The 26,523-nt window shown below is 47.5% G+C and overlaps 1 protein-coding gene across 1 annotated transcript in view; it reads left to right on the forward strand.

Moving 5' to 3' along the window:
• The first annotated feature begins 15,633 nt into the window (after nucleotides 1–15,633).
• SLC6A5 (solute carrier family 6 member 5) overlaps nucleotides 15,634–26,523 on the forward strand; it is a 56,357-nt gene continuing 45,467 nt past the window's right edge. The window contains exons 1-5 of the mRNA XM_059929931.1: nucleotides 15,634–15,843; nucleotides 18,555–19,091; nucleotides 21,696–21,834; nucleotides 24,409–24,540; nucleotides 24,839–25,012. Of these exons, the coding sequence (XP_059785914.1) occupies nucleotides 15,634–15,843; nucleotides 18,555–19,091; nucleotides 21,696–21,834; nucleotides 24,409–24,540; nucleotides 24,839–25,012 (1,192 nt within the window). The remainder of the gene's footprint in view (nucleotides 15,844–18,554; nucleotides 19,092–21,695; nucleotides 21,835–24,408; nucleotides 24,541–24,838; nucleotides 25,013–26,523) is intronic.

The raw sequence follows: 26,523 nt of genomic DNA on the forward strand, positions 1-26,523 counted from the left end.
GCCTTCTAAAGATGAAGTCTGTAATCAAAGGTAGAATGTAGGAGATAACAATGAATCAAAGCACCCTGATTCCAGATAATCATTTCCCCAGTATCTTTCTTGTTTCAGTTTGAATTACAATGCTTTTTCTCTTGCCACCCACACTGTTAGCAGGGCAACTTCCACTCTCTGGACTTTCGGCTCATCCTTATTCTTCACTTGGGCTGGAACCTCATGACAAAGCTATTCTTTGTAGCGTGTGTGCGTGCTACATGTGCAAGTGTGTTTGTGTATTTGTGTAAAAGTAGGGAAGGGAAACCTAGCACAAGAATGATTGCATACAAGTATTTTCTGGTGAGTGTGCAGTTTTATTCCCTCATGTCTGCTGACAAGTAAGACAGGGAAAATAATTGCTGGATCTTCAGAAAGCTTCTATTATTGCTCTTCATGATAATTTACTTTATCTCTTTCTTTTGCATTCACCTTGAGCCATTATGGCTTCTTTCTTTGCAGCTCAGTAATTGGAAAACTGGTTTACAAATCTGCTTTTTCTTCACTAAAGGATTTTTTCCTCATCACACATAGAACCAAGGGAAAGAGAAGAGAAAGGGGGAAAAGAAGGCATTTTAGTGAGATCTAAAAGGATGAAAATTGAATTTATTTACTATTCCCACATATTATTTTTCAGGAAGAATGGGAAAAGGACACAGGAATTTGATACTTTGGATAACACAATGCTAAAGCCACACAAGGGATTTTTTTTAATGTATTTAAAAGTATTTGTAGCCTCTGGATCAAAGACTTTGAACTACCTTTGTGGGAGGATGTCAGCTCCAGAGATCACTCCATAACAGAGAAATAACAACAACAATGACAATAATGATATTAACAGCAGCTCACCTTGATTAAGGATTGTGCTAAGTACTTTATATATCATACTTCATTCACTCCCAGCAAACCCAGAGGTGGGTTCCATTATTACCTCATTTTCAAAAAAGGAAACTAAAGTTAAGAGAGGTTAAAAATAACTTACCTGAGGTCATGGAGCTAATACATGGAGAGGCTAAGACCTCAAACTAGGTCTGACTCCAAAGCCTACAATCTCAACCAGCCTGGGAATTTACATAGCATGCATGACCAGTATGGGAAGGTTTTCTGGACCCACCGCAAAACTACCTCCATTTTGTCAGGGGTCTCCCATTCAAGTTCTTGTGATTTGAGAAGCCTGGTTTTGATCAAAAGGATAACCAAAGAGTGTAGGCAGGGGGTAAAAAGTACAGCTGGCACATATGCTTTGCTTGCTCCAGAAGTATTTTTTAAGACTACTTAATTAGGCAGGTATTTTTAATTTGCAAAAACAACCAAATCCCCCATACCTTTCCAGGAGCCCCTGTAAATGCAGAGAACCTCTGTGGAGGTAGACGGTGCAGTCAGACTGCCGGGAAAAATCACCCTCATCTGCCTCTCACTAGCTGTATGATCTTCTGTAGGTTCTTCACCTCCTTTTTCTTATCTGTAAAGTGAATATAATGATAGCATCTGCCTCAAGTCCTCCAATCCAGAGAATCATCCACAGGCCTTGAAACCTAATGGAATTTGCCCGTTGGGTTTTGAAATTTTGCAAGGGTGACCTCTTTCTTCTTTACATTTTCTCCCTTTGGAATGGGAATGTCTGTAACTGCCCATCTCACCATTGTATTCTGGAAGCAGATAACTGGTTTTCTAATTTGATAGGTTCACAGGTAGAGGGGAATTTTGGCCTAGGATATTATCCTACAGAGTCTCACCCCTACTTGTTTTAGATGATTTAAGTGATGAGATTTGGGACTTTTGAGCTGATGATATTTAGATGAGATTTTTGGACAGGTTGATGCTTTAATGGGTTGAAATTTGGGAGGATGTAGGGATGGGGTGAATGTATTTTGCCTGTGGGAGAGAAATGAATCTTTGGGGCCCAGAGGACAGGTAACAATAGGCTGAATAATGCTCCCCTACAAAAGATATCCCTGTCCCCGTGCCTGGAACCTATGAATGTTATCATAGGATGCGAGAGAAAGAGAAAGAGAGAGCTTTGCTGATGTGATTAGGAATTCTGAGATGGTGAGATTATCCTGGATTATCCAGGTGGGACCTAAATGCCTTTTGTTTGTTTGTTTTTGTTAGTATTATCATTATTATGGGCATTGGAAGGCTTTCAGGAAATAGAACTTTGCAAGGGTCCTTCAGTAGGGGTCTGTGGATGTTCTGGGGTGAATTATAAATTCCCAGAATTTGTGTGTGAAATTTGGTATGTATGTGCATCTAGTTAGTTGTTTATTCGTTTCCCAGGACAGCAGTAACAGTATCGCAGGCTGGGTGGAAGAATCTGTTCTAAGCCTCCCTCTGGCCTGTGGATGGCTGTCTTCTCTATGTCTCTCACAGAATTGTCCCTCTATGTGTGTCTGTCTACGTGTCCAATTCTCCTTTTTTTTAAAAAAAGAGATTCATTTATTATTTATTTATTTTATTTTATTTTTGGCTGTGTGGGGTCTTAGTTGCGGCGCGCGGGCTCTTTCGTTGAGGTGAGCGGGCTTCTCTCTAGTTGTAGTGTGGGAGTTTTCTCTTCTCTAGTTGTGGCACGCGGGCTCCAGGGTGCGTGGGCTCTGTAGTTGTGACAGGTGGGTTCCAGAGCGCAAGGGCTCTGTAGTTTGAGGCACGCGGGCTCTAGTTGAGGCGCGCGAGCTCAGTAGTTGTGGCACATGGGCTTAGTTGCCCCACGGCATGTGGGATCTTAGTTTCCTGACCAGGGATCAAACCTGTGCCCCCTGCATTGCAAAGTGGATTCTTTACCCCTGGACCACCAGGGAAGTCCCCAATTTCTCCTTTTTATAAGGACACAGGTCATATTGGACTAGGGCCACCCTCATTTTAACTTGATCGTCTCTGTTAAAGACTCTGTCTCCAAGTAAGACCACATTCTGAGGTACTGAGGCTTAGGAGTCCAACATATTTGGTGGGGTGGGGGGCATAACGATGTGGGTGTTTCCAGAGCTTTCATCAGATCTCAAAGCATCCAGTACACACATTCATGCTTGCACAGGCACACATGCTCACAAAGATTAAAACCCTCTGAAAGGATGAAAGCCCAGAGAGTGGGCAGCAGGTAGTCAATGGTGGTGGGGAAAGGCTTCCAGGCCCTTGGATTCTCATCTCAATAGGCAGATGCCAGCTTTGCTAAGCAACATTAAACCATGTTTTGAAGTAGGCAGCTTATTTGAAGGCAGTGCATGGAGTGGAGGAAGCACAGGCTGTAGAATGAGTCCAATCTGCCTGGACATCACCTAGGCTGTGTTGCTTCAGGGAACTCACTCAACCTCTCTGAGACTGTTTCTTGGTCTAAAAAATACCATGTACCCTAAGGCTGTGGATATAAAGTACCAAACTCAGAGTCTGGATCCTAGCAAACATTCAAAGACCCATTATCATTATGGGTGGGGTACAACTAATGAACAAATATGCTGCTCTGCCTCTGGAAGCCTAGGTCAACAGCAGCACAGAATAAAGGAGTAGTGGTGGTGACTCACGCTCTGCTTTCAATCTGAGACAGACCATGCTTGCCTCGTGTATGTGACTTTGGCAGGCCGGGCTGACAGATATGGCTTTCAAGAAAATGGCTCATTGGTCTTCCAGTAAGTCAGGGAGGCAAGGAATCCTTTAGTCGGTTGCATGGTCACTGCCTCAATTTGACAAAAGACTCTTGCTCCCACCTGGGGCAGGCTCAGGTTGATGTTGTATGGAATGTCCAGTGTGTTAGTTAGGGTAAAGTCTGAGCTGCTGTAACAAACAGCCCCAAATGTCATCAGCTTAAACCAGATAAGAACTTATTTGTCTTAATGTCACAGCAGAGAGATAAGAGGTGCTAGGTTGATAGGCTGCCTTGCCATTCTTAACATGTGGCTCTTCATCTCTTAACTATCAGGGAGGGAGAGCATATGCTCAAGATTTTAAGAGAAGACCCTGAGGTCATACATCATTAGCTTATGTCCTATTTGGCCAGAAGTTAGTGACAAGGGCTCATCGAGCTGTAAGAAAGGCTTGGATGCATCATCTTTAACTGGGTTGCCATGTGCCCAGCTAAACTTAATTATTATGGGAAAAGAAGAGAACTAAGAGTGGGGACTACAGCTAGCAGATTGCCTTTTCTGGATCGTGGCATCTTTTTCTCATTCTGGGACTGTCCCTTCCTTAAGTAAATGACCTTGATTATGCTCCTCTTTAAGAAACACCCTTCTCCTGCAACACACACACACACACACCCCTGTATGATTCAGCCCAGATGTATGGGTATCAGGCCCATGAATATTGGAATATAGAGGTTCAAGTTCCCGTGATTGCATGGTATTTTACAACCACCTAGCTCTCTCCATTCCATTACCTTATTTGATCTTCACCTCAGCTTTGAGAGTTAGGCACAACAAGTTTTATTATCTCCTTACAACTGCAGAAAGTGAGTCTCAGATAAGCTAGTAATTTATCCAAGGCTGCACAATTCACTGGTTCTAGACCCAAGGCATCTGATACCTAATTTAGAGCATTTCCATCTACAGCCAGGGAAAAAGATGGGAAATTGGAACTCAATTCAATTGGAACAAATTCATTCATTCTTATTAGTGATTCTAGGGGAGTGATGATTGAAAGTAGTTGAAAAACAAGAGAGAAAGTTTACCTTTCTCAGACATCTTTGCACCTCCTGATACCTCTCTTCTGAGAGCTCCCACGTCCAGAATCATGATGTTCTCTTCTGGCAACATAAATTTGTCTACTGTTGGGGGCCTCCAGTACGATAGCTTATGGTACAACACTGTCTATCCACTCCTATCTTTGCTAACTAGGGTTTTCCTTTAAGGACACTTCATGTGTCAACTAGGTGTAAGGAGGAAAGCCATATAATAAAGTTTACACCAGGATGTAAATGTGTAATTAGTTGTTCTAGGAGCGTGTTAAATTAAAAAAAAAATTGGTTATGATACTAAATGGACTTAGAATTGGTGGAATTTCAGGGGGGTTGGTGGCCAAGTAAAGATGGTTGAGTTTGGGAGGTTCTTTTGACATAAGGCCCCAAATCTTTGCCTGGCAGGAAAGTCTGCCTTAAAATAAGGTTAAGGGATCACAGCAACACGTTATCATTAATTAAGCACCTACTATGTCTCTGGCTCTCTCCTGGGCATATTACCTGCATGACCTAATTCAAGTCTTATAACAATGCTGTCAGTAAGGTGTGATGGTCCTTATTTTACAGATGATAAGAGTAAGAGCTGCTATTTTGTTTAGCATTTACTACGTGTAAGTTAAGATATGAGGTTTTGTAAGATTAAATACATTGACCAAGGTCAAATACCTAGTAATAAGAATTAGAATTCAAACCCCAAGCCCTATGACTCCAAAATTGGTGCTCTTTTTAACATTGCTTCCTCTGATGCCCGCAATTCTACCACTAACACTTTTTCCTCTGGGCAGAGAGGCTACTGGGGATTTCGTATATTCATCTTCCCAGTGCACTTTTTTTTTTTTAATTTGGTTGTGCCGGGTCTTAGTTGTGACAGGCGGGCTCCTTAGTTGCGGCTCGCCTGCTCCTTAGTTGTGGCATGTGTGCACCTTAGTTGCTGCTGGCAGGCTCCTTAGTTGCGGCTTGCGAGCTCCTTAGTTGCGACTCACCAGCTCCTTAGTTGGGGCACGTGTGCTCCTTAGTTGCGGCCGGTGGTCTCCTTAGTTGCGGCATGCGAACTCTTAGTTGTGGCATGCATGTGGGATCTCGTTCCCCAACCAGGGATTGAACCTGGGCCCCCTGCATTGGGAGCTCGGAGTCTTAACCACTACACCACCAGAGAAGTCCCCCCAGTCCACTTTTAATCAAATCATTTAGTACAAAAAATTTTAAATATATTGACTGATATATTTGATATATTTCTACAATATATTCATATAAAGTGTTCACTATATATTGAAGTGATTACATATTATTAAGAAAAAAGTGAAAGTATACATAGATGGCATGTTTCCAGTTTGGAAGGAAAAATGTATAAATAGATATAATCTGGGGTTTTCCTTGTGGCACAGTGGCTAAGAATCCGCCTGCCAATGCAGGAGACACAGGTTCGAGCCCTGGTCTGGGAAGATCTCACATGCTGCAGAGCAACTAAGTCCGTGAGCCACAACTACTGAGCATGCGTGCTAGAGCCCGTGAGCCACAACTACTGAGCCCACGTGCCACAACTACTGAGCCCACGCGCCACAGCTACTGAGCCCGCATGCCTAGAGCCCGTGCTCCACAACAGGAGAAGCCACCGCAATGAGAAACCTGCGCACTGCAACAAAGAGTAGCCCCTGTTCGCCACAACTAGAGAAAGCCCGCGCGCAGAAATGAAGACCCAATGCAGCCAAAACTAAATAAATAAAATAAATAAATTTTAAAAAATAGATATAATCTGGAAAGATATTTACCAAAACATTCAGTGGTTATAACTCTATAACAGAATTAAAGTTTGGAAGTGAATATCTTTTATAATTATGATGATGATGATGTCCATCATCTCTCCTGCACATATTCTGATATCTGTAATTGACTACCTCCCCCTTTGCTTTGGGAAATTTCTTCCCCCTCCACGTGCTTTGGATGGAACTTCCACTCACAGCACGCTGCCCCACTGTGCCTAAGAAATGGACACAAGCCTGGACCAATCAGTGTCCTGTGTGATTGGTCTCAGTGGGGAACAAGCTAAAGTGCCGTTTTGATGCCCCATCCACACTGCTTTGTCCCATCTCTGAGTCTGCCGGCAGTAGTGCTGGAGAATTTCCGGGGTACTGACAGCTTCCCACCTCAGACATCCATGTCTCTCTGTTTCTCTATCTGAGAGTTTTTCCCAGTGCTATAGAAACTTGCCCAGCCCAAGTGCAGAGTGCTCACAAGAACTGGGGATTAACACCCTCAGGAACCATCCTCAGCCAGTTAGGGATGGGAATCTGTGGACAAATCACCTCCTGGCTTCCCTTTCCCCTGGTGGGAGAATTCTGACTTGTGTTCCACGTGGTGACTCTGAGGGACCCAGCAGGCCTGAACTCCAGTTGCCCACAGTGGTATCTCACTCACTAACACTATGTTGACTCTTCTCCCATCTGTTGAGCTTTCCTTGCTCCCTCACCTGTTCTCCCTGGTACCCTTTCCCAAATACTCTACCTGCATCAAAGGCCTTGTCTCAGGGTCTGGCCCTTTCCCAAAACTTCCCAATCTCAGGTAGAGATGTAGCTCTCTCTTTCCCCTTGGATGATAATCCATGAGCATTAAACCCAGAATTCTGGTGGCATGACTTCTACAACATGAGAGTCTGAAAACATGAGACAGATGGACCAACAGAGTCCAAGACTCAGAGAGAGGGTCCTCATGCTGTGGGCATCCTGGGATCCAGCCCACCTTGAGGTCAGCTCCCCTCTGACCTTGATCTAGCCATTACTTGTTACCTTGAGTTTCAGCTAGTTTTGAATAGGGTTCTGTCCCTTGCAAGCAAAAGAGTCCTGGTAGGATGATGTTTATTTTCTTTTTTTTTGCTTATATTTTTCTCTAATGTAATATACAGAAACTTTTTAATGCAAAAAATATGGCAGAATAGGGCAGCTCCCTGGTGGTCCAGTGGTTAGGATTCCGCTCTTTCACTGCTGTGGCCCGGGGTTCAATCCCTGGTTGGGGAACTGAGATCCTGCAAACTGTACGGTGCAGGGGGGAAAAAAAAGGCAGAATGACATTCTAAAGGGAAAAAAAACCACTGGAAATGTCATTGACATTGTCACATAAATAGCGCATGTGGGTGCACAGTTCACCGTCCTCTCTTAGTATCAGTGAAACCAGGCCTTCCTGAAACAATGGATTCATTGAACCATGAATCTCCACAGGCAATCACACTCCCCAAATGCTCCCACGGTGCTGAATGACAGAGGGTGTTTCCTTTGTCAGCTCTACCAATCACCCCGACTCTTAGAATGATTTGGATGTGGCTTCTCATTTGGCCCCAAAGCTGTGCCCAAGTTAATGACTTGGAAAAACATATCAGCATCCATGTAATCTGCAGAAACCAGAGAGAGCCCTGAATCACGCATTTCCACTGCAGAGGAAGCATTCACAAATCCTGCACATTTTAACAATGTTTGTATTATTTCTCACAACTATTTAGTTAAGTGCTGTATAAACAGATGGGCTTATTTGTTTGGTCCTAATAGTTATAAAATTTGAATATTGTGTATATTGACAATTACAAATATTTGTATTTGCCAAGTAATATTCTTTCCATTTAAAAATTCCTTTATGCTAAAGAGAAAGCTGGTTTAGTCTTTATAGAAACATACTATGGCTTTATGTTCCCATGGCTTTTCTATAACCAGAGGTATTCACAGATTGCTGGGTATCACTGGGAAGAGGAATGGAAATAAACCACAGAACACTGTCACCCTGTACTCAGAGCTTGGTTACATCTTCATACACAGCTCCATGTCTATGTCTTGAGGCAAACATCAACAAAACAAAACTGGCGCAAATAAGATGGCTCTAATTCTCAAAAATGTGCAATTCCTTTAAACTATAATTCCATGTTTAGGAATCTGCACTAAGAATCCAAATTAGAGATGTGAGCAAAGATATATATAGATAGATATGCAATGCAGTAGTATTTATAATAAATATTGGAAACAATTCAAATGTACCATAATTATTAGTTAAATTGTGGTGTATTCATATCATGAAAATCTGTGCAACAATTAAAAACAATAATATAGATTTCATGGCAGTGGGGCAGAGCTATATCAACAATATAAGTGAAAAAAGGCAGATTACAAAAGACTATGGGGACTTCCCTGGTGGCACAGTGGTTTAGAATCTGCCTACCAATGCAGGGGAAATGGGTTCAAGCCCTGGTCCGGGAAGATCCCACATGCCGCGGAGCAACTAAGCCCGTGCGCCACAACTACTGAGCCCGCGTGCCATAGCTACTAAAGCCTGCGCGCCTAGAGCCTGTGCTCCACAAGAGAAGCCACCACAGTGAGAAGCCTGCGCACCACAACGAAGAGTAGACCCCGCTCTCCACAACTAGAGAAAGCCCGTGGGCAGCAACGAAGACCCAATGCAGCCAAAAATAAATTGAAAAAAAAAGACTATGAACAGCATGATCTCAATTTTATAAAAACAAAGACCATACCTTTATACACATGAAAGTCTAGAAGGTCTTACACCAAAATATTAATAGGATATATTTTGGGATGTTGGGAATATATAATTTTATGTTCTTCTTTGGGCTTTTCCAAATTTCCTGTCATGAGTATGTATTATCTTCATAATGAGAAAAACAAAATGAAAAAGAATAAAAAGGCAGAGTAATATGATTTAGAGAATGCAGTAAGGTGACATAAGAAACCAAGAGGTTATTCTATGACTTTTAAGTCACTCATTCAAAAATACTAAGGGCCTACTGTATGTCAGTACAAGTAGAAATACAGAGGCTTTAAAAAAATCAAGCTCTTCTGCCTTTGAAGGCTTCACAATTTAGAACAGCACTGTCCGATAGAATGCTCTGGAATGATGTAAATGTTCAGTGCAAGTAGCTATTGGGTAGTTAGTATGACTGAGGTATGGAATCTTACATTTAATTTTAATTAATTTAATCGTATGTAGCCACATGTGGCTAGTGGCTTCTATAGAAGAAAAGGCACACTTGGAAATAATTATAATACACTAGTGCTAGAGAAGCACGGAGCGTGGAGATATTAACTCTGTTCAGAAAAAGCCTCTGAGAGGAGATATTTGGGCAATGAGTCTAAAGGTGTAGTTAGGAATTCACTCTGTAGAGAGGAGAATTTCAGGCAAAGTATACTGCAGATGCAAAGGCAGAGTCATGACTGTGCCTGGCATTTTTAAGAAAGACAGAAAACAAAAAGCAAAGCAAACAAAATAGGATACCAGAAAAAGCTCAGAAAACAGAAAAGGACACCAGAAAAAGCTCATGACCCATCAAGAAAGATGGGGAGAATGAAATTTGGCCAACAAATCCAGTAATATTAAGCTCTCGAGGAAGGAGTCATTCTGTTACATTGCTAGCGGAATAGTGTTAATCAAACCCACTAAAACCCACTGTCCCACGGTAGGAAGAGCTCTTACTCTGTGCCAAGCACTGTACTAGACGCTTTCAAATGCTTAATCTCATTTAATTACCACAGAAGCCCCATTTTACTGAAAAAGAAAGCGAGGCTCAGAGAAGTAACTGCCCAAGAACACGCAGCCAGTAACTGAACTTGGATTCAAACCCCTGAGTCGTCTAATTCTAAAGCCCTATTTTCACCATATCATGTTACCCCCACCTAGGAATATGTTTAGATAGAACATAGAAACACTCTGCAATGGAATGCAGACCCTGAGAGATTATTTTTAAACATATCATGGGTCATTTCTAAGCTCTCATGGCTCTAATGGTGACATCCTGGGGGCAACTACCATCATGATCAATGAACTCTGGGTTGTCTATCAAAGATAGTAGACTGAGCTGGACTCTTCCAGGCCATTGTTTGATATGATCTCATGCTGTATTGAATGCTGTAGATTACTAGCATTTGGTGCCAATGTCCATAGCCCCCTAAGCCCAATTTACAAGAGCACCACCGAATGACAAAATCATAAGGCCCAGAAACCTATCTATGCTGCCTGGCAACTCCCACTCACGTAAAAGATCTTGAATTTTCAGTGTGCCACTTTCTGGACCACTGTCCTCACCATTGTGTCTTTCTGTACCTTGCTCAGATTTGACTCAAGAGCCTTGAGTTAACTCCATCAACTGCCTATACAGTAAAGCTTCCCAACATCTATTCTGCTCTACTTGTGGGAATTCTTGCTAGGTTTGCATGATATTGAACTCAAATTTTTTCCTCCACTAACTAGGACAGCAACAGAAGGCCAAGGGAAACAGGGACATTCAAGAAAAAAAAAAAGACTCTTCTTTACTAACATTTAATAAAATGTCAATTCTCTTGTACCCCATGTATTAGAAATCTTCTATTTCTAATAATGAATATATTTGGGACCTGATCTCTCTTTCAAGGATGGTTTCCCCAACTTTGGGTTTGGGAACTTTGAGCAGAAGAATAAACACAGAAGACTTAAACTTGGAAAGTGATTACTAGGTCGTTTTACCAAACATATGCAACCGTTAAAGCAGGGCTACCAAAAGAATGATTAAAAAAAGGGGGGCGGGGAGCAAGGGAAAGAAGTGAATATGTTGTTGATCAGACAAGTATCAATGTTGTCATTATGGAAAAAGTAGAAATCAGAAAAAATTTCAGTTTAGTGTTGTTTTAGTTTAAATTATTTTATAGTTTAATGGACATTGCAAGGATGGGGGTGGGGGGAGCAGAACATCATCATATTTTCCAAAACTATGTTCTCTAAAGGTTTTCATTAGGCCCTGGTTCCAGCTCAGCAGAGCTAGGAGGCAGAAACAGCAGGACTTTAGGAAGGAGGATTAGTCAAATATCGGTAGCTCGGATCCTTAATTAACTGAATTCATTTTTCTGAGTTCTACTCCTCAGAGAAAGACAGTCAAATAGATGTAGGCTTAATACTTCCTAATGAAAGTAGCTTGTTTGGTGACTATCCTCATTAATTAAAGCAGTAGGTTCTAGTACTGAATTTTTTTTCTTTTAAAAATTGTTTATACACTTTTTAACATAAATTTATACATATGACAGTTGAAACCATTTTTAAAACATCTTTATTGGAGTATAATTGCCTTTCAATGGTGTGTTAGTTTCTGCTGTATAACAAAGTGAATCAGCTATACATATATATATATCCCCATATCTTCTCCCTCTTGTGTCTCCCTCCCACCCTCCCTATCCCACCCCTCTAGGTGGTCACAAAGCACCGAGCTGATCTCCCTGTGCTATGCGGCTGCTTTCCACTAGCTATCTATTTTACATTTGGTAGTGTATATATGTCCATGCCACTCTCTCACTTCGTCCCAGCTTACACTTCCCCCTCCTCGTGTCCTCAAGTCCATTCTCTACGTCTGCGTCTTTATTCCTGTCCTGCCTTTGGTTCTTCAGAACCATTTAAAACCATTTTTTTTTTTACAGTACAGCCTTTTCGTTCTCTTTTCCTTTTTTGTTTGCCTCTTGCCCTCTCTCCTCTCCACTCACATCAATGCCGATGCTGCCCACCAGTAATCCTACATACTACCCAGTGTGTATGCTGGAAAACACACACACACACACACACACACACACACAAACACACATACACACACGCAGGAATGATATTATATACACTTTAGTGCATCTGTTGTTCTCATTCAATACCTCATGAGTATCTGTCCAAGCCAACTGTATGGCTCTAAACCATTCTTTTTAAGGCTACAAAATCATTTCATGCTTTAGACGTACTATTGCTCTAATGTGGATATTTTTCCCCCTAGGCTCCATTTATCAACTGTGCTATAATATGCATTCTTGCACTGTACTGTTGTTTCTTTGGGATAGATTTCTAAGAGTGAGGTTAGGTTGCTGCATCGAAAAATAGTGTAGTTGCTCTTTTTTTCTCTCTCCTTTTAAAAAAAGAGATGATGCTAGACTTTGTTTCTTATTTTGCAAGTGACCTTGAGCACTCACTTCTCTTCCCTGGACCTCTGTTTTCTCACTGTAAAGCAGGCGTGTGGGACTATAGATGACGTTGAATGTCCTTTGCAGCTTGTTTTAAACTTCTCTGCTTCTGCGCCTATGCCCACTGCTCTGTGTTTTGCTGCAGTGAAGTGAAAATCATCACTGCTGCTGACTCAAGAACAAGCGTCCTGCCTGTCTGAGTCTCAAGATTTTGGACCTACATTTTGCACACAGACTAGTTACTTAGCTGAAGCACTGATTTCCAAGTACAAACTCTTCTGAAATGCTATAGTGAGGGAAGATTGCCTTGATTAGTTTGTGTCTCCTTGACACCCGCGGTTCAAATGAGAGCTGGACAGCAAAGCTGACTGCAGAGTTCTAAGGTTCTGCTGTGTACGTTTAGATTTACCTTCATCTAAACAGGACACACTCCTAGCAGCCTCTTTGATTACTTTTTCAGGATGCTCCCAATTTTCTTTTAATGAGGATGAATACTTGATTATTGCATGACCACACCACTGAATGAGGAGGGAAAATGTTGCACAATGGTTATCTACTTTGTCAGGCTTTCTATTCTGTGCATGTCTACTCATAGTAAAGCTTCTGGACCAGGGAGAAAGAACTGTTTTATTTGCTAAATCTAAGGGGCTTCAAACAGATAATTCTTGCAGTCTGAATAATAACAATTGCTTATTGCAAGAATACCACACAGCCGGTCTCAGTGTAGGTACTTCACACACATACTCTCATTTAATCCACAAACAACCCTTGAGGGAGGTTAATACATATTCTTATTATCCTCATTTTACAGATTGAGAATTTCCCCCCAAGGTCACAGAGCGAGGAGGTGGTGTAGTCTATCTGCAGAGCCCACATTCTTAACACAGAACAACACTGCGGTGGAAGCCGGCAGTAGGAGACAAGTGGGACAAACATACTGCATGGCTTCTTGACTATCTTATCAATGTCACCTGAAACCCACACTGAGCCCCCCCCCCCCGCACCCATCATCTATAGAAGCTTTAGGTGCTTATGGCTCCCATAGCAAAATCATCTGAACACAGATACAGACTGTGGACCAGAGTCAACACAGACCGTGGGCTCAAATTCTGGCTCTGCCCTCTGACCTTAGGCAAGTTTCCTCGCCTTTCTGTCAAATTGGCCAGGCAGCTGTTTCTCACCTGCTGCCCTGAGGACGAGAGGAAGCTGGCACCACAAGCGGCAGGCTAACACCAGAGCCAGGGCTTGTAAAACGCCGTTTCCTCTCCATTTCTCTCCTCCTCTAGTGCGGAGGAGGGCAGCATCTTGAAGGCAAAAGGCTGCCCTCCAAGCCCTCTCCTGCCTGGGTTCCAGTTTGCCCCCTGTGTCTTGGCACAAACACTGGCATCAGGGCTGCCACGGGATGGCCTCCTTTTCAGTAGACTCCCCTTCCCCTGCCCCCCATTCTGCTGGGTGGACAGGGGGTTTCAAAAATAGCTATTTATTTGCTTAACTGCGGGGCGGGGGGAGCAGAGTGATCAAGGGCAAAATCAATTACTATTTTTCATCTTTGACAAAGTAATTAAGGCCATAGTGACTGGCTAATTCCGACCGAATGGCTGCTCAGTGATGGATGCGGATTTACGGCCTGCTCGCTGGCGGGGCTCAGAGCCCGATTATCACTCCAAACAGGCGGCGGCGTAGGGCGTGGGTGGAGGCCCGCAAGCGCAGGACTTGAGCCTTTTCTTCTTGTTTTTCTAAATACTGCGGCTCACTCCTCGGCGCTTCCCGAGCGCTGATACCCAACGGGGCGCAAGGCCGCCCCTGGCCTCCTGCCCCCGCACGCTCTCTCTTGCCTTCGCCCCCTACCCAGCTGCCAGGCTGGTGCCCGCCACTCCGCATCCGCGTTGGCTTCAGAACAACCCCTCTAGGTCTCCCCGCTCCGCACTCTCCCTCCCCTCTCCACGCGGCCCCTCCTCTGTAGAACCTTGCGGCTGGAAGTGGGGGGAAGGTGGGAAGCCAAAGCAGTGCCTCCGCCAACCCCCTGCAGCCTGCGCGTCAACCGCCTTCGAAGGACCTGACGCACGTCGGGCCCCAGGCGGGAACCGAGTGCGCACTTGGCGAGGGAGGGCCTGCGGGAGAAACGTCAGACCCGGGGTGGGGGCTGAGCCGGGGCTCGGGGCGGCGAGGACAGCAGTACTCCGCCCCCTCTGCGCGCTTCTTCTCGCTCCAGCCCGGGCAGGGACGTCAGTGCGCCCCGGAGCGTCGGTGCGCTGGCTGGACGCTCCGCTGGCGCCGGGCACTTGGCGCGGGAGGCTCAAATGCAAATTGCGAAAACTGACTTTCGAAGTCGTGACTCCCTCTTGGAAGTCGGCCCAGGGCCCGCCGAGGGAGGCCTACCCTGACCTAGGGGCGCGCCTCCTGGCGCGGAAGTCGGGGGGCTGCCAGGCCTGCCCTTTACCGTTCTCGCATGCTGGTTTGGCTCCTTGGAAACTGGGGACTGTTTCCGAAGAAGCGCCCAGCAGAGCCCCTCGGCTTTCCCCGTGGCTCCCAGAGTCCATGGTGTTTTCGAGCACCCACCAGGGCCGAAGCAAGCGCCCCTGTGGGATTCCTGGCCCCGCCTTCTCTCCTGACTTCCCCCAGCGAGAGCCCACCAAAGTCCCACCCCGTCTCCCTTCCTTCTCGCTCCCGACCTCGCTGGGTTTGCCTTAGAGCGGTCCTCTAGGGAGAGCGCGATCGGCCCCCAGGCGGCCCTGTGGGAGGGTTTGGGAGATTCTCCAGGGTTCGAACGCGACTTTCTGAGCCTCAGTTTCTCCAGCTTTCAAACTGGGAGTTTCTCAGAGGTTGTTGTTAATCAATGGGGTAATTCATGGAAAGCCCTTGCACGATTGTTCAATATTGAGAGCTTAATAAATATTACATCAAAGCTACAATAAAAAGCGGCCTGAAGCCCTCAAGGAAGCTCACTCACAAGGAAGGTCTCTTCAGGGAACCTGTCCTCTTTCCATAATCATGCAGACCGTGGGTCCCCAGCCGGCTGCCCCTGGAGGGGCTGGGGGCAGAGTCAGTGAGCTGAGGCCTCCGCGTGCGTTCGCGCGGCTCGGAAGGAGGCGGGAGGGGCCCGGCAGTACTGCTCTGGGCGCCCACCGCAATCTGCCGCCGCAGCCTCGCCTGCGGCCGCCGCCGCATTATCCTCGCGCCGCGTGGGGACGGCCCAGTCGAGTGTGACGGAGCCGACCCGAGGCAGTGGGCACGGCTGCGGGCAGCAGGGAAGGGACAAAGTGCTTTCCGTAGCTCCCCATTTCCGAGGCCTGGAGTTCCCTGAACGAGCCCGGCCAGAAAGGAGAGAAGGGAAGCGTTCTGATACGAATCCTCTGCTAGTCTCCAAACTACACCTATGTAAAGGTGTTTTCCCTTTCTAATGATTATAGCCATTGCTTTGCACCAGCAGGAAAGTCCATCTTTCTATCGCCACGGCCACCTCCACCCCAGCCACAGTGCAGTAGAACGTCCTCTGGTGGCATCTCGGAGGGCCAGCCCTGCCGCCGGGTTGCAGCAGATGGTGATTTGGAGGGTCTATAACACCTCGTGCGTCCAAATCATTCCTGGCTCTGGTGAATTTTTATTGAGAGGGCTAGGAAGAAAGAACGGGTTCCCTTTGACTTTGAAAGTGACCTAAGAACCAGGTCAGTGTTGGAAATAATTTCCTTTTTATTTATAATATTTTCAGAGGAGCTTAAAACATACAATGAGAATAGTCCTAATATTACTCAGGAATTTCTCTTAATTGTGTTAATGGAGATAAAATAGAAATGCAAACACTAGACCTCAATTTTTAAGTGAAAACGTAGGATCTCTCCAACACTGGTTGACTGGGAGGGTGGGCTGTGGGAATCTGAAGTCCCACACGCAAGGTTGGTACAGCCTTATAAACGCAGGACCCGTGTGTACAGCCATTGCAGAACTGTGTCGCTTCGTGAGACCCTCGATCTCTTTATAGTAATATTGCGGAATCCGCTGCCTGCAGGTTTGGAGAGGTGGCAACAGGATCTAGCCGAAGAGAAAGAGGGAAACATGACAGTGATTTAACTCCTTCCTCTGCGCCCACCTCAGCAGCCCAGTCTGCTCCTTTGGCGGCTGCGCCTCGGCTTGGATGCAGTGAGACGTGTCCCTCCCATGTTTCCCTTAATTAGGAGGAGGCAAACTTCTATCATTCCCTCCCGCCGGCTTCGGTTTAGTAATCAGACCCACATGAGTCACGCCAAACACGCAGCCCCCTCCCGCCCGAGTGACAACTGGCCAGCGTACTCTCAGCTGTTGTCCCTTTAAAATTCGAATCCAAGGAGGTAATGATTTATCAAACTTGTCTTATCAAGAAAATGTCAAACGAAGGGCACCTTGCTTTGCACTGACGCAAACCTGGCCTTTCCCAAGGAGATATAGAAAGCGCCTCTCTTGCTGGAGCCGAACCCAGTCTTGTCAATAGCTGGTTTCACTCTCTACCTTCAATCTATTGCCAGTTCCAGACATGGTGAGTGTTTGCTTTGTTCTTTTAAGGGGAGAGGGGGCTGCGAGGGTAGGAAAGGCAGATTCGTTTTGGATATTTCTTTTTGAAATGTTGTGTGCGTTCTGGAAGGCGAAGGGAGCTCACATTGTACTTGTGAGCAACACCTGGGGTCGGAAAGAGGTTTCCGAGGCTGTGGAGCTGAGAGGTTGGAGGTGTCTCCCAACCCCGCTATTCTGAGAACTGTCCTTGGTGCTGAAAAGCCAGGTGCCAGTACTGAAGAGAGCTGCTGTGGGTCCTAGAGGCTATTGAGATAAGAATGCTGGCTCGAACTGAGATGCTTAGATTTGGTGCAGATTAATTTAGATTTGGTGCAGATTAAAGAGTTCTGATCTGTGCGTTTGTGAAAGAAGGTTAGACGAGAGGTGTGTGGTTGAGGTGAAGGTAATATGATTATTCTTACCGTATAATAGTAATTATTGGAACTAATATTTACAAAGCCCTGAAAGATAACACGAGGGGAGAAAGTGGATGGAAAAAACACCGCTGGCAGTTATTTTCATTTGAACCTCAATTGGGAGAAAGCAAATGAGAATTAGTCGTGAGTTTTGGTTCCCAAGCCAGTGTAGGGGCATGGATATTAAACTCTTGTGAATAGTTATTCTTGGGGAGTGGGAGGACCAAAAAACTTCTCACGTTCTTTTACATATCTGGGAATCTAGAAATGAATGTAGGTTGTGTAAGATAAATCCAGTTACTACCTTGTGTTTGAAATCTGGTTTATTACTGTTCTTGTGGGGTTGTTGTTACTGTTATTTTGGTCGTTATCCTTATTCTTGCTTTTGGTACCTGGCGGGTGGGGGTGGGTTTTGGAGCGCTGGGATTCGCACAACCGATTTGGCCTCAAACACTCGCAGGTGCCAGGGCATCAGCTTTTGTGGCCGCAGCTTGTTTATCGCTTATTAAAAAAAAAAAAAAAAAAAAAGCAATGTGCATTGTTGAATGACAAAGGAAATGGGGCGGAAAATTAAAGAATCTTTCTACAATGGTGATGGGAACGTGGGCACCCTACAGTCGTGATGTGAAATCCAAAGAGGGCAGGGACCTCATGGCTGTAGGGTTATTTCCGCCCTCCACTTCTCCCCCCTCCAAAAAACATTTCTGCATCTTTTCTTAGCTCACCTTCTATCAGGGAGGAGAATATTAGTTTCTTTATGTCATCCAGTTATCCACAAGACGGACAGACTGAGAAATAATGATTACAGTTTTTCTTGGAGAAGGAAAAAAAAATCCAGATTCCAATTTGTTCCCTAGATATTATGTCGGGACCTGAGTTGTGAACGTCTCTATATGTAGATACAGGTATTTTTAAAGCTGCCGTGACTTTTTTTTTTTTTTTTTTTGCACGAACTTCGCATTATGTTTGCAGGATTGCGGTGCTCCCAAGGAAATGAATAAACAACCAGCCAACAGCCTGGAGGCGGCGGTGACGCTGGGCCACCACGATGGCTCGTGCGCACCCAGGACGAGCCCGGAGCAGGGGCTTCCCGCGGCGACCGCCGCGCCGCCGCCGCGTGTGCCAAGGTCCTCTTCCACCGGCGCCCAAACTTTGCATTTCCCCGACGCGCGAGCCTGCGAGGCCGAGCGGCCGGGAGTAGGGGCTTGCAAACTCGGTAGCCCGCGGGCGCCGGCGGCCTCGGCGGCTCTGCGGGACTTGAGCGAGGCGCACGGCGCGCAGGCCGCCCCTCCTTCAGGGGGCGCCGGGCCCGGCAACGCGCTGCATTGTAAGATTCCGGCCCTGCGCGGCCCGGAGGGGGATGCGAACGTGAGCGTGGGCAAGGGCACCCTGGAGCGGAACAATACCCCGGCCGTAGGCTGGGCGAATATGAGCCAGAGCACCGTGGTGCTGGGCACGGATGGAACCACGTCCGTGCTCCCGGGCAGCTTGGCCGCCTCTGCCGTCCAGGTAAGCAGGTCGCGCTCGAGCCGCGCCGCCTCCTGCTCCCCAGCCGCGCGAGAGGCGAGCCTGGCCGAAGCGGGTGCACGTGTGCTGATGGGGAGACCGGTTGGCAGTGCCAGGTGATGGATGCGGGAGGCAGCTTTGGGGCTTCGGAAACTCGCACTGCGCTGGGGTCACTAGTTCAGGGCGCGAGGGCTGCAGCGAAGCTGCCAGAGGAATTGCGACCTCAGGACCTGCCGCTACCTGCCCCTTCCCAGCCTCAGGGGTAGCGGAAATCCAGGTGCAGACTCATTAAGCAGTTGAGGCATTTAGATTCTTACCCCTTTCTGCGGAGAGGACTCCCCCTCTTGCTAATGACTGGGTCTTTTTTTTTTCCAAAACAATTCTTAATTTTAAAAAGGAGAAGAAAATACAGGGAAAAACCTGGGGGAATAATAATTTAAGTCCTGTAGGTTTTGCACTGCGAATTACATTTATCACATGAGAACTCATTTGATGAGAGGTGGCTTACATGAGGCCAGTACTGAAGTTTAAGCCTCAGAGCCTATATTTTCCAAAACCTGGTACCTAATTTTGTATATATATTGTTTTTCTTAGAGTACCTCTCTCAATTGTATGAGCCTCAGGCCCCAAAAACCTGGATTCACCTGTGCATTTGATCCTTTACGCTCAACCAGAGGCATGAAAAGCCCACAAAGCAAATCCCAGTCCTGAGTTAGGGATGAGGCAGCTATTCCTGGTGGCCCCCCTCCCATATGGACTTTTGTCTTCTTCCATCTCCCTCCAGTTTCTCTTCCTCCTTCCCTGATTTCTTTCCTCCATCCCCTTTCACATACTTTAGCTCTTCCTTTCCCATTGCCTGCCTTTACGCTATCTCCTCTCCTCCCCTGGGCTCAAGGGCTAAGCGTGTGTAGCCAGTGGTGGGCTCTTGAACCAGAACATCTGCCTGTGTGAGATCTAGGGTGTGTATAGCCCTTCCTAGTTACTCTAGTGTTTGTACACACACACACACACACACACACACACACACACACGCCCACGCAGCAAGAGCTCAGCTGTTACAATAACTAGAAATGGACATAAACTTAGGCTTTCCCACTCGCCCTTGCTTTTGGGGTCCGCCTCTGGAGCGTTTGGCTGTGTGCATTAACAGCCAGTGACAGCATGTGCCCAAGAGTGTGACCTCAGGTAGAGGCAGAAAATTTGTTCCGCGTGCCTTGCTTAACCTCCGCACTGCGGCAAAAGGAGCTGGAATCCCCACCCTTCGTAGCCCCGGAAGAATTGAAGTGGGGGGGCGGTGGCTGGAGGTGGTATGTGTGTGCGAGGAATGTAGTGGGGATATTAAAGGTGTTCAGTATAGATCAAGCCCTGCCTTTGCCTATTTTCAGCTCTGCCCATCTTTCTGATTCTCGCCTTTCTGACGCCCACCTCGGCCCTCCTCCTCTCTCCCCAAGACTTCCTTCCCATTTTGGCAGCTGCTTCTTTACCCTCCATGGCCTGTGGAACAGTGTGGGACGTGCCAGGTTGCTAGAATGAGGTGGAGGGTGACTGAGGATGTGGAAGCTGTGCAGTGGCTCGGGTCCCTGGCAGCTTTGTGTGGTGTCCAGGTGTCCGGAACATTTCCCGAGTTTATTTGAGGTGCCTTCACCTACAGTTTTTTCTGCTTTCCAGTGAGGCATTCCAGAACCAGGGACTGCCCCAAGAAAGCATCTTAGTGTGAGCTTGGAGAGGTGAGCTCCAAAGATCCACAGACTGCGGGAGCTGGGGGGTGCCTCAGGGGACAGTGATTCTGAGCCCCTCAGTTTACAGATGGGGACACAGAAGCTCAGCAAGGGCCAGTGGCTTGCCTGGGGTTATCCAGCTGGGAGGATAAAGTTTAGACCAGAACTCAAGGTTTTCAGTGTCCTGTCTCTTTGCATGTCTGTTTCTCCATTCTCCCTGTTGTTTCACCCCCCGGTGTCTCTCTCCTTCCCACCTCCCTTGCCCCACTGCTGAAAGGTGCCCCCTTCAATGAGCTGACCAGGCAGGTCCTGCCCGTAGGCTTTAGAGAAAGTGAGGCAGGGGCTCTGGCTGGCTTCAGGCATTGCAGCTCTCCTTCTGGCCTTAGCATGGGGTCCAAAAAAAGAAAGGGCTGAGTAAGGGGTGTGAGGAATTTTGGGGGGAGGGGTTGGTTAGGGACCTGCTTGCTGGGGACTCTAGGCATGATATTGGGGGCCTGCTTGCCAAATGAACTCTTGGTCATGGGTTGGGGATGGAGCGACCTGCTTGCAATCAACCTACAGTTCAAGGTTTGGGGAAAGCTGCTTGCTGGTGTGATTTGACTGCAGGATTTGGGAAAGAGGGGTTCAGGAGTCTATTTAAGATGGCTCTTCAGATCAGAATTGGGAGCCTCCTGCTGAAAGACTCTCTGCAGGGTTGAAGGGTCAGGGCCCTGCTTGTAGGTGCATCCTCTCTTCAGAATTGGGGTCCTGCTTGCCGATGCATCCTCGGTTGAAAAGTGGGGTCCTGCTTGCTGGGAAGGATCCTCAGCAGTGGGGGAGGGGCGGAATGGGGCCTGCTTGCGGACCTTCTCCGGGGCTGGTATCCGACCATGTGCTTTTCCGCCCCCAGGAGGACGAGCAAGGGGATGAGAATAAGGCCCGAGGGAACTGGTCCAGCAAACTGGACTTCATCCTGTCCATGGTGGGGTATGCAGTAGGGCTGGGCAATGTCTGGAGGTTTCCCTACCTGGCCTTCCAGAACGGGGGAGGTATGGCTTTTCCGCTCTTTCCGCCTGTGGCGGGGCGGGGCGGGCACTTGTGGGTTGGGGGGTGACGCAGAGCCCCGGGACGGGGACTGAAGCTGAGAGGAGAGGCTCAGAGAAGCCTCCTCACACTCCAGTTCGTCCCCTGTGGGCATCCATGTGAAGCCGGAGGGCAGGAGCTATTGAAAGTGGTTGGCACTAGATCCAGGAGGCTTTTATCTGGAGATGGAGCTCAGAGACGAGATGGGTCCCCACGCTTCCTCAGTGGTCCAGCTTGGGGGGCTGGGCCCCGATTCAACTGAGCATTGATGCAGGGAAGTTCAAATCCTAATTTGGCCCACAAGTATTTCGGTATCCGACACACTCCCCGCACCTAAACAACTTTAGAGCCAGGAGCTGTGCGGTCCTGGACACTGAATTAAGGAGGTTTTAAGATCATAACCTGGAAATCCGAGCCTACATAGGGGACTTTGGGAATGGGCGCTTGGGTCGTGCAGAACGCAGGATGCAGGCGAACCAGGAGTGGGGAGATCAGAGGGGCTGGGGGTTGTGCTGTTGAAAATCTATTAGAAGCACCCCCCCCACACACATCCTCATGGGCACAAGCAGGGCATACTCTGACTTTAGCAAAAATCGTTTTGCACAAACGGTTTCCGTTTCATTTGTCCTCACTGGGTGGAAGGAAAACCGTTTCTAAAGGGGGGAGGACGCCAGTGAGGCATGCACCAGCTGCCAGGCCTCTAGGATCCTCTCCTGTACCCACCGAGGAGGGACCTGGCACGTTCACGGTCCCCTTTGCAAGGCGGGGCTAAACTGACAAGTCAAGCCCCCTCTAGGAATAGGAATTTGCACCTAGGATTCCCTTTCACAGCTTCTCAACTGGACCAAGGAGACCAGAGCCGTGCCCCTCACCCCATCGGGTTAAGCAGCTTAAGTTTTGTTTGTTTGTTTGTTTGGTTGGTTGGTTTTGTTTTTTGATTTTGGTCTCTCGGTGCGCTCCAGGCACAAGGACAAGGGACAGATGCAGCGCCACGTGATGATGAAAACGGAAAAATATGTTAATACCCCTCCCCCTAATTCCAAATTAGGACACGTTGACAAGTATTTATGAGGAGTGCAGAGCGTTCGCAATCAGGGGTGCCCCGGAAACACACATACGGGCGCCCCAGACGTGTTACCCCTTGGTTCTCTGCAGGGAGTCCCCGGACCAGGGTGCTGCGTTAAGCTTTACAGTACCAGGAAAGGGGGCGACACTCAGGATGAGGGTGGGAAGGGAATTCCAGTCCAGGGAGCGCGGCAGCTTTGCAGCCCTGCTGCTCTCTCTGCTGGGCAAGTCAAAAGGGTCCGTGCTTTGCTCGGCCCGGGATCTGCGATCTGCAATCTGCGAAGTGTTGGGCTGCGCAGGGAGTGGGACGCTGGGAGGGAAGGCAACCTCTTCCGCACTGCGGCTCTGGGCCCCTTCGCGCGGGTGGAGAGCTCGCTTCCTCCCTCCCAGGAGCAAAAGAGAAAGATTACGCAATCTACATCTTTCTTGAAAACCCATTCAGGAGAGGATAAAGCAAGAGCCCTGGTTTAAAGCAAGAGCCCTGGTTTTGCCCCGGCAGGAAAGGCCTTTCCAGCAGGAGGAAGAGACTAGAGAAAGATCAGCTTTCCTTCAGTGGAGCCCAGTGTTCTGGGCTCTGGCATCTCGAGTCCTGAATTGGTTCTGACTCTGCGACAGAACTCCCTTGTCCAAAGGTCATGGCTATTCCCCAAGCCTCTACCAAACAACCTCAAAGAATCCTTGAGGATAAAGAACTCCAGAGAACCCTCAGGAAGTCTGCGGAGACCTGCCAGCTACTGGTGCCCTAGACTGGGCGTTCTGGGGAATAGACATGAAGGATCAACATCAGGGGCCCTCGGTCTATGTAAGACACCCACATAAATAGTGTCAAGTGCTTAGTGCCTGGGGAGAGGTACTGTGGGAGGACAGAGGAAGGAGGCTTCCTGAAGGAGGAAGCATTTGAGTTGACCTTGAAGGATGGAAGGGACTTCTAATGTGGAGAAGGAAGTTGAGACGTGTGTGATGGCTGAGGCAGTGGGGAAAGGGATGTCCCTGCCACCCGTCTGGCAGAGCAGGTCCAACCCTGGTTGGCAGAAGGTATGCAGGTAGCAAGTTGAGGGCTCCTGGAGTCCTAGCTTAGAAGATTTTAAGGTTTTGGAGGGCTGAGGTGCCAATGAGATTTCACCAAATCTGACTCCAGTAGTGAATCAAAGGTGTGGATTTGTTGAACATTAGAAGAGCTTAATTTGGGGACATTGAGGTACTAGAATAAGAAAGAGAAAAGAAGAGAAAATAAAACTCACCCAGTAGACAACCCCTAGTGACCCATCCAATGGGGAACTGAAAAAAAGAATGTGTTTGCAGGGTACCCTTGTACTTTTTAGAGGAGGGCTCTTAAATGTCCTGGGTACCTGTGGTTGAGCTGGAATATCGAAAGCTTCCTAGAGAAAGCAAGGGAGCTTCCTCCCTGAGGGGGAAGGTGGAGCCAGCTGGCCTGGGCCTCCCTGGGCTCTCACCTCCCACTCTCTCTTTCCAAGGTGCTTTCCTCATCCCTTACCTGATGATGCTGGCTCTGGCAGGGTTGCCCATCTTCTTCCTAGAGGTGTCTCTGGGCCAGTTCGCCAGCCAGGGGCCGGTGTCTGTGTGGAAGGCCATCCCAGCCCTACAAGGTGAGTCTCCCCTGCCTTCCAGCTCCCTCAGCCCTCCCCAGCCCTCTGTGGCACCACGTGGCCCCGGGGAGGGAGACCTGCTTCTGGGATCAGGAGAACCCACTCCCAAGATCACCTCTGGCATTGTTCCGTTCCTGGCAGAATGCCTCAATGTCCCCGGTAGACACAAGAGTCTATCCCACTATTAGTGTATCCATCTGTAAGAGAGAGCCAAGACCTAGGTCCCCACCCTGTGCCCAACTGTAAGGATTCCACAGGATTTGGAGGAAATGAATCCCTGGAACTTTTGCTTCCACAGGCTGTGGCATTGCAATGCTGATCATCTCCGTCCTAATAGCCATATACTACAATGTGATTATTTGCTACACACTTTTCTACCTGTTTGCCTCCTTTGTGTCTGTGCTGCCCTGGGGCTCCTGCAACAACCCTTGGAACACGCCAGAATGCAAAGATAAAACCAAACTTTTATTAGGTAAGTTTGGAGATACCTACACTAGGTGAACTATTCATTCATTCAATGAGGACGAATTGAGCACATATTACGTTTGCCAGGTTTTATGCTAGGTGCTGGGGGCACAGAGATTAAAACCAACATCAAATATACTTAATTCTAATATTTAAGGAGCTCATGGCCTAGAGGAGGGGTAATCAAACTTTTGTTTGCTCATGAATAGCTGGAGTGTTTGTTTAAAATGTAGAATTACAAGTCCACCAAATAGTCTGAGTTACTAGATTTGGCTGGGGTCAGGTCCCCAGGTGACTCATATGCACGGTACAACTTGTAAAGCAATGGGGTCTAGCGTCTAGGGGAGTGACGCTTGTGATCCTGGGTCCACACTTCACAAAATGCTGCCCAGTGCATGAGGTAAACGTGAGAAGAGACACTTAAACTGAGGACCTGTGATAGAAAGGTGCATAACGCAAAGACCTAACCGAGAAGAGGGGAAGGCTGCTCGGGGAGGCAAGGCGTGTTCCTGGGGGAAGGCTGGTTCGGGCCTGAAATCCACTGGGACTTGAGGACTTGGGGGAGCTGTCAGCTTGCTGGGTCAAGGGCAAGAGCGTGGCGGTGAGGAGGAGCAGGGCAGAGTGGCTGGCAAGGCTTCTGGTCTGTAAGACGTTTTGCCCCTGATGGTACATGTGTTTGTGTCAGGTAACTTCTCCTCTCTGGATCTCAGTTTTCCTCATTTGAAAAATAGAAATCCTAACAACATTCTTCATCCTACTTACCTCTGTAAGGAGAAAAGAAACGGAGGATATGATCGCAGTTGGAAAAGCGTACAAATAGAAGGTGCTAGTATCAGTTGCCTTTGAAGGTGCTGATCATTTTAATGGACACCAATAAGCAAGTAGTTTCTTCTCTCCCCAGCGGAGCTGTTATTCCCTTTAAGCTGGATCTGGCTGAAGTCAGAATCCTGTGGTCTCTGTATGATTGGCTTTTAGTGTTGGTCCCCCAAACCAGTACTTTTGCCCTGACAGCCTGCACACTGCAGAACTAGGAAGTTACTTAAACGCTTTGAGTGTGTAAGAGAGAAAGATGATCCGTCCCTCCCACACCCCAGAGAGATGCACATTCCTAAAGGCAGTAATTCACACTGGAGTATTTTTACACACATGTGCATGTATGCACACAACATGTCCAGCCTCCACCTTGAGAAGCTTTGAATGAGACTGCAAGAAAGCTAAAGCTGGAGACATGCGCCCATCAGATTCAAACCCAGTGCACCTGAGGTGCTCAGGAATGGGAGGATGGGGATTTGTGGGGTTCCCAGGTGTGCGGTCCACTAGTGGAATGACCGAGAGTAAGTGCCTCCAGACCCTCTGGGCCTCATCTTTACAATCTCCATGCGGACGGATTCTTAACTTAGCGCAGTGGTTCTCAGCCCAAGCTGCTACACAGTAGAATCACCTGGGGAACTAGCAAATCAAGACATCACTTAGGGTCCAGCCCAGACCAATTAAATTGGGCGCTCTGGGGATGGAGCC

The sequence above is a fragment of the Balaenoptera ricei genome, chromosome 8, assembly GCF_028023285.1.
Source record: "Balaenoptera ricei isolate mBalRic1 chromosome 8, mBalRic1.hap2, whole genome shotgun sequence".
NCBI classification, from domain to species: domain Eukaryota; kingdom Metazoa; phylum Chordata; class Mammalia; order Artiodactyla; family Balaenopteridae; genus Balaenoptera; species Balaenoptera ricei.